Genomic DNA, 8558 nt, shown 5'->3' with positions numbered 1-8558 from the left:
TGCATAAATGGATTTAGCACCTTGAAAAAAGTTAAACTTAGGATTTTAAAAATTTGTAGTCTGTTTTGAACAAAATTGAAAAAATGTCATTTCATTTATTAGTTAGAGTGCTCATTTTTTAAAATATTTTAGTAAAACTATAATTAATTTATTTCAATATCAACTTCATATAGAAAGGAGGAAATTAGCTTAATGCTAATCAAATATGAAATTATTTTAATGTTAATCAAATATTTCAACACTCAATAAATGAAAGTTAAAAAAAAAAAAAAAAAAAAAAAAAAATTGTAATAAGAGGAAGATGTGTAATCCATTTAAATTTTAATATCAAATTAATACGTGGCATCATAACAATAATAATGTGATTTATAAATAAAATATGTCAATATACAGAGTTAGATAATATTGATATGTATTTAAAAATATACAAGCATAGATCCATCTTAAGTACCGATCTAACATGAGGAGAGAGATCAAATTTCTTCACATGCAAACTTTTTTAGAGTGCAAAATACAATGTGTTATTTTTCATTGTTTAAATTGTATTTTGAATGCTAAATAAAATATATATAGGACCAAATAAAAACTTAATTTTCTCATAATATATACATAATTTTTTTAAAATGATATATAATATATACTCAATTAACATTAAAATATTTTACATATATACGTGAAGACACTTTACCACACAAAATAAATAATTTTTTATTATTAATATATTTTTAAGTATTAATTCTTATTGAATATATTTCTTATATACAACATCAAAATATTTTATTTTATTTTTTATATACAACATCAAAATATGTTATTTTAACAAATTGTTTTCTATATATAAAATTGATATCGATATAAATTACACATAGTATATATATAACATCCCAACCTCTTGTTGAGCAACTCTACCACAACCACACTTAAAATACTTAATTCCTTTGAGGAATAAAAAACCGTGATCTTAACATAGTCATTTCAATGACTGACAGTACTGGATTTTTCATGAACACAAACGTAGAATGCTCGTAATTCCAGTTTGAATGCATATGAACCATAATTACAATATTTCACAGCCGAAATAGTAATTAACTAACAGCATTTAGGTATATTAACTCAAAAGCCCAACTAGGGTTTACAGAAAAGAAGTTATGCATATGAACCATAATTACAATATTTCACGGCAGAAATGGTAATTAACTAACAACATTTAGGTATATTAACTCAAAACCCCAACTAGGGTTTACATAAAAGCGTTGGTGAGCATAAAACGCATCATTATGCACTAGTAAATAACATGTACAGTATATACGGCACATAAATGAAATGTATGGCAGAATTATAAACATTATAAAAATGTGTACATGAAACCTAAAGCTAGGGTTTCAACATAATTGTGTAAATAACATGATACATAAATTGTAATACTTATTCTGCGAAATTCAATCGCCTAACTCTGAGATCTCTATGTTCCATCCTTGCCATAGACCACGTGCTTCATGGATTTAAATCACAAGTCACCCTTGAGATGGGGATACAATTCCATAGGCAATGATAATAGGAAATAACCATACCTCCATGGCCGAGGTGCCAACCCAATATTCATGACCTCCAAGGCTTCAGGCACCCTCCAAGCCATCAAGTGCCAAGGTTTTCTTCTACCGTGGGAGGCCATCGAGGTCGGCAAGGACGATCTTGCAAGGTTTTGAGTAGTTTGAGTCCCAACTCCTTATACCCCGATCTCATTGGGGACATGCACAAAAAAACAAAGAAAGAGCAAATCGCTATGATACCACCGATCTAGATTTATGAAGGAATGAAATGAAACACAGATTTAAAATAGAAATAGAGAGATATTGTGATACTAAACTTCAATTAATAAGTAACAAATGTTGAAATTTGTTTACATATAGAATGAAAGCAACTAGCTTAGGCGATGGTAGCTTATCTCTAAGAAGAGATGTAATGGCTACATGTCTTCTGAATTGTGTTACAATGACACTCAAAGGCATTTTTACCATGAAGAAATAATGAGAAACCCTAAACATCCAAAAACCTAACCATAGAAGATGAAGCGCCAAAAGATATGGGCCCCGATGGGGTTAGTTGGAATGTCAACTTCCGAGGGTCGTAACTTTGGCATACTATCTTTATTTGGCATGCACAATAACTAGTTAGAAAGTTTTATTCGAGAACAATAACTTTGATCGATGTTTACCAATTTCACCAAAAAATGTCGTTTAAGGCCTCATGACAGCTTTGGAAGTTCAGGACTCAAAATCTGCCAAAAATAGAAAATTGTGTTGAAAAATAGGAAACTAGTATAAAAGAATGTTGGGAGTCCAAGTGGAATAGGCGGGTGGCCACCAATATCCACCTGAATCATCTTCAATGTACATAGGTATTTATCCCCATATGCATGAGTAACAATGGATGACATGGCATTTTTTCATAAGATCGGACGAGGCTGAGCGCGATCAGGGCTGCAGCTGCGAGCCTTGGTTCCCCTCGACTTGCCCTCTGCAGGCTCTAATCCTCCTCGTTTTTTCTGATCCTACAACCTGCGGACCATCCTGCTTCAGATCTGATCGGATCCAAGACAGCCAGTCGTCCTTCTGGCTAGGGTGTGGCCTCTGCTGCGCTGCCCTTGTGGCGGCCGGCATCAAGCCTGATGGAGTCTCAGGGCCAAGATCCGCCCTCCGGTCCTGCCGTAGATGCATTTAATCAGCTCCTGGCAGGTTTGCCTCCGAAAAAAAGAAATGATGCCTCCAAATTCGTCAAGAAGCTAGATGAAATTCCAGAGATCTCTTTGCCTCCGGAGACCCCCATGCAAGTAGCTTTGTCACTGGCGGATCGGGACTCATTGGCCAATTCACAGGACTTTGGCCCTCCCCAAAAACTACAGAGCAATGGGTTAACAGGAACTGGGCGCCTCTGATCAGTCAAAGTGTTACCTCTTACTTTCTAGGGCGAGGGTTTTTTCTTTTCGAATTTACCTCCAGAGAAGACAAAGACCTGATCTTTAGAAATGGACCGTACTTCATGGGTCCTCAGGGTCTCTACCTGAACAAATGGACCCCGGATTTTGACCCGGCAGTAGATGTTCCCAAGGCTATTCCAGTATGGGTTCGTCTCCCAAATCTGCCGGTTCACTGTTGGAACTAGGACTCCTTGAAACACATTGGCAACTCCCTCGGGAAATTCATAGATCGGGCAAGCAACAAGGATCAGTACGATTGTGCCAGGATCTGTGTGGAGGTAGATCTAGAGGAGGGTTTACCAGAAGCAATCAAAATCAAAGTCGGCAGCTGGTCCCATGTGCAGATCTTGGATTATGAACAGCTGCCTTTCAAATGCAGGAAATGCCACGTGTATGGGCACTTCGCTAGAAACTGCCCGACTAACCCAGAGCCAGAGAAAGGAAATGAAGAGGGTTGGAATCAAGTAAGACGAGCTAGAGCCAACCACAAGGGGCAGAAACAGGGTGGACCATCCGGCAAAGGCAATCTTCAGGTTAATGCCCAGAGACCCCCTACAAAAAAGGCGCAAGAAAACAAATTTGACCTTCTAAGCCAACCGACAGAAGACACTCCAGAGGCAGAGATCCAAAAGCCAGAATCCTCAAGGAAAAGCACACCTCCAGCTTCCCCCAAAGAAGTTGAGAACCCCAAAGACACGGTCCCAGAGGACGAGGAAGAAGAGCAAGAAACTGAGGAGTCAGAAGAAGAAGGAGAAATAGGAGAGTCCCAAACCTCGGTAAGAAGATCTACAAGAGGTCGCAAAACAGATAAAGAAAAAAGAGAGCAGCAGACCTACAAAGATAAGTTACAGGGCAGCCAACCAACTCTGGAAAAACTCCTAGCCTCAAAGCCCAAAATGTTGAAAAACCAGCCCCAAGGCTCCAAGGGAGCCCAGCAGAAACATAAATAATGAAGGCCATCTCCTGGAACTGTAGAGGTATGGGGAGCAAAGTCAAGGAAGAAGCCATAAGAAATCTAATAAGAACAGAAGCCCCAGACATACTTCTCATCCAGGAGACCAAACTGGAAGACAAACTCTTCCTGCAAATAAGCAAAAATTTGTGGCCTAAAAGCGAAGCAAGAGCAATTTCAGCCAGGGGTGCCTCAGGAGGGATCGATACACTATGGAACTCCAATAAATATGCACTCACCTTTGAAGCAAGCAACACTCATTGGTTGCTGCTAAAAATGCAGAATCTCGACACAAAGGAAATCATCACTCTCTTCAATGTATATTCTCCAGTCAATATAAGGGAGAAAAAGGATTGTTGGGATACTATAAAACGACAGGCAGATCTGATAAGTCTGGAAAATACAATCATTGCTGGAGACCTCAATCTCACACTCCACTCATCTGAGAAGAGGGGAGGAAGCACAGTCCGAGATCCGGCAAGAGAATGGGCGGAGGATCTTCTGCAAGATTGGGACTTGCTGGACATCAAGCCCTCAACAGGTAAGTTCTCATGGTCTAACAAAAGAGTAGGACCTGGGCATATTGCTGCCAGGCTAGATAGATTTTTCATTCAAAGTTCTTTCCTGCTACTTGGTCTAGAACCTAGAATGCACATTCTTCCTTGCAGCATCTCGGATCATAAGCCGGTAAAGCTAGAGCTACTTGCCCACCTAGATCTGGGCCCCATCCCCTTCCGATTCAGTCCCCTCTGGGTAAAGGAGCCCCTTTTCATGCAAACAATCAAAGACTGTTGGAGCCAGCCTGTTAAAGGCTCACCTTTCTTCATTTGGGAGGAAAAGCTCAGAAGGGTAAAAGGAGTCTTGAAACGCTGGGCAAAAACCCTTCCCAATCCTGCAACAGAAAGGAAAGTCATCAAATCCTCTCTTGCCTCTCATCAAACCTGCATGGAGAGCGCCATAATCATAGAGGAAAAGATAGACCAAGAAACTCAGCTGCAGTAGAGCTATCATAAGGCTTGCTTAGCCGAAGAAGAATACTGGAGATTAAAATCGCGAAATCTATGGCTTAAAGCAGGGGATAGGAATACGGGTTTCTTTCATAAGCAAGCCCAGGCTAGGAAATGCTTTAACACTATTTCTGAGATCAAGGAAGACAATGATACGCACAAGGAATTTGCAGACATCAAGAAAGCAACCTTCTTACATTTCCAAAAATTATACAGTGATGATCAGGAGTCGCTCCAGCACCAAGAGCTGCTAGACATCATCCCTCAAGCAATCTCTCCTCGTATGAACAGGATTCTAGAGGCCAAAATCACTAAAGAGGAAGTTAAAAAAGCCCTCTTTGACATGGATCCGGATAAGGCCCCGGGGCCAGATGGCTTCTCTACTAGGTTTCTTCAAGCCTGCTGGCTGATTGTTGAAAAGGACCTTCTCAAAATGGTGCAAAAGTCTCAAAATTCGCAGAAAATAGGAGGCAGCACAAATTCTGCTTTCTTAGCTCTCATACCAAAGGAAAAAGGTGCCAACAATTTCAGCAGATTTCGCCTGATCTCTCTATGCAACACTGGGTACAAATTAATTACCAAGGTCATTGCAAACAGGCTGAAGCCCATCCTGCCAAAAATTATTCCGGAAAATCAAGGAGGCTTTATCCAGGGAAGGCAAATCGTGGACAACTACACTCTCGTTCAAGAGGCAATACATTCAAGTCTTCTTCGAAAGGAACAAGGTATGGTAATCAAACTCGATTTAGCAAATGCCTTTGATCGAGTCAATCAGATATTTCTTTTAAAAGTCATGAGTAAATTTGGTTTTGGAGCAAATTTTATAAAGTGGGTCCGGGCTTGCATCTCAGAGCCTTGGATTGCCCCCCTTGTAAACGGAAGAGCCACTGAATTTTTCAAAGCCTCGAGAGGCCTCAGGCAGGGATGCCCCCTGTCCCCCCTGCTCTTTGTCATTCAAGCCTCTGTCTTCAGTTTTCTGTTAGATAAAAAGATGCAAGATCAAGAAATCAATGGTCTGTGTATAGCTAGAGGGGTTAAAAGCATAAACCATGCCTTATTTGCGGACGATACCCTGCTGTTAGGCAGTGCCACCCTCTCCTCTGCCTCTAAGTTTAAAGCTGCCCTGGATGTCTCCATCAAGGCCTCTGGCAGCGCTCTTAACAAGAATAAATGCCACATTTACAGCTGGAATACCTCGCCCAGGATTCTCTCTGCCATCTCTAGATGTCTGGATTTTGCTGCCACATCCTCCTGGACCTCATTCAAATATTTGGGCCTCCCTGTCTTTCATAAAAGGCTCTCAGTCAAAGACTGGCATCCTCAGCTTGAAAAATTCAAGTCTAGGATCCAATCCTGGGGCTTCCGCTGGCTCAACGCTATTGGCAAGTCAGTCCTTATAAAATCTGTGCTCTCCAGCCTCCCAATATTCCAATTTGCAGGACTTCTTGCTCCAATAACCATTCTTAACAAGATGGATGAGTTTATGCGCAGGTTTTTTTGGAAGGGCGGAAAACAAAATGAAAGGAAAATCCCTCTCATCAGCTGGGAAACTATGGCCAAGCCGCTGTGGGAAGGCAGATTGAATTTCAAAAACATATGTCACCAGAACGTGGCTATGGCAGCAAAGACCATCTGGAGGATCATTGCGCCCAAACCTGGATGGGCTCAGCTCGCTCTATGGAAAAAGTACTTCAGGGGATCTCGGTTAAGATGTCTAGAGAATGAAATTCAAGTACAGAACTCGCCATTCCTCAAGCAGAACTCGCCATTCCTCAAGCTATATGCTAAAGCAGGCCCTCTAATCAGAACGCACATCTGGTCTGATAGAATAATGAACATGGAGCCTATGGAAAACAGAACCTCCATCAGTGATCTGCGTACGTGGATGGACAGCAACGGGCTGCGCACTCTCTGGGATATTTCACTATGGCACGATGAGTCTTGGGCGGGCTGGAGAAGCGTGGAAGTGCCGGACCACCTGCGCAATGAATGGATCACGCTGAAAGAGCATCTCCACGGCCTGGCCCCCACGCAGATGAGAAAAAAGGATCAGAAGGGATGGGGATCGAATGACAGAGGGTACACGGTTTCCATGGGATACAGAAAGCTAAATGAGAAACCCCATGTTCCTCCCGATCCAGCACCTTGGCAAGGAGTCTGGCGCACCCCCTCATGGCCCAAGACTGATTTTTTTGCTTGGCAACTCTGTCATGAAAGAATTCTTACATATGATATTCTGCAAAGGAAAGGATTTCATGGACCATCTATATGCCCGTTGTGCAAAGAAAACTCTGAGACAGCTGCTCATATAATTCTTGAATGCAAGTTCTCCAAACGAATCTGGTTCTCTTTCGTTCAGAATTTGAACTCCAACTTCTTATTGCCTAATTCCATTGTGGAGTTGTTCTCCAATTGGACAGCCAGATACCCAGGTCAACCTCCAAAAAATCAGGTAGTTAAAACAGCATGGGCCATTCTTCCAAAGACTATCTGCTGGCAAATTTGGCTTGAACGCAATAGAAGAATTTTCAGAGGCACAAATCAAAGCAGCAAGGTTTTAGAGAGCAAAGTTAAAAGCCAAATCAAGGAATGCCTAGCTGACATTAAAGATGATACAAACCTCAGCCAACAAGACATTTCCTGGGGTTCTCTCTTTGGCTTGCAATTCCAACCAGCAGACAGAACTGCCCTCTCTAACAAAAATTGGCATATAAGAAAATCTGAAGATGACTTTCAAGAATGGCTCAATTCGCTTTCAAGACATTCCCTCTTCTTTGATGGGGCAGCAAAGGGAAACCCGGGCAAAGCTGGTGCAGGAGGGGTCATAGTGAATCCAAATGGGGAAATAATTCATTCCTTCGCATGGGGGCTTGGATATACAACCAGCATTCAAGCTGAGGCTCTAGCTCTATATCAAGGCCTCAAGTTCCTCCAAGACATAAATATTGAAGCAGCCAATGTAATCGGTGACTCTCAAATTATAATAGATGCAATGATATCTAACTCCCCAGTGACGGATCTCAAGCTTGTTAGACTGATATCCAGAATCAAGGGCCTTGGAAAACGCTTCCAGAGCTTAAACTACTTTCATGTGCTGAGAGCCCTCAATAAAGAGGCAGACAAAGAGGCCAATAAAGCTACTCTCCTCTCAACAGGGATCAAGCAGAAAGACAAAGAAGAATCATGGGATCCCATCCCTTAATCTGAAGGCTGCAATGTTTTACTGCCTACTCTTAAAGCAATTTGTCTGTATCTCCAAGTGGGGGAAAATTTCAAGAATTAAAAACATAGACACTAGATCAAGGAAGAACTTTGTAAGAATAAGATGCATGCTCACTCACAGAAGTGACTCGCATCAGAACACAGAAGACCTCTACGTAATCAGTTTTCCGGCATTTAGCCCAAGAGGAATACAAACATCCCATACCCGTTTTCGTCAAAAAAAAAAAAACAAGGGATGACATGGCATCCACTCACACCATGGTGGTCAAAAAAGTAAGTTAACTTGCAGGAGGCATAATTTTTGTATAAAATGTTTTTTTCATGTGATTCATGAATCATTGGAAAGGCCTTTGAGTGTATAATTAGTGTTAATGGTTCTAACATATGTGATATTTTTTGG

At 41.2% G+C, this 8558-nt stretch overlaps 1 protein-coding gene across 1 annotated transcript; it reads left to right on the top strand.

Annotated features, from left to right (window-relative positions):
- The first annotated feature begins 3956 nt into the window (after window positions 1-3956).
- On the top strand, window positions 3957-8138 carry LOC149186853 (uncharacterized). Its single transcript, XM_089409474.1, has 2 exons — window positions 3957-4470; window positions 5005-8138. Exons 1-2 carry the CDS (start codon window positions 3957-3959, stop codon window positions 8136-8138), a joined length of 3648 nt encoding a protein of 1215 aa, XP_089265600.1.
- The last annotated feature ends 420 nt before the right edge of the window (window positions 8139-8558 follow it).

This window comes from Pinus tabuliformis, chromosome 3_1 (genome assembly GCF_031772625.1).
Source record: "Pinus tabuliformis cultivar Carrire ecotype Pingquan chromosome 3_1, CPIR1, whole genome shotgun sequence".
NCBI lineage: Eukaryota > Viridiplantae > Streptophyta > Pinopsida > Pinales > Pinaceae > Pinus > Pinus tabuliformis.
The sequence above is the reverse complement of the archived record's forward strand: the minus strand, read 5'-3'. Positions and strand labels throughout refer to the sequence as shown.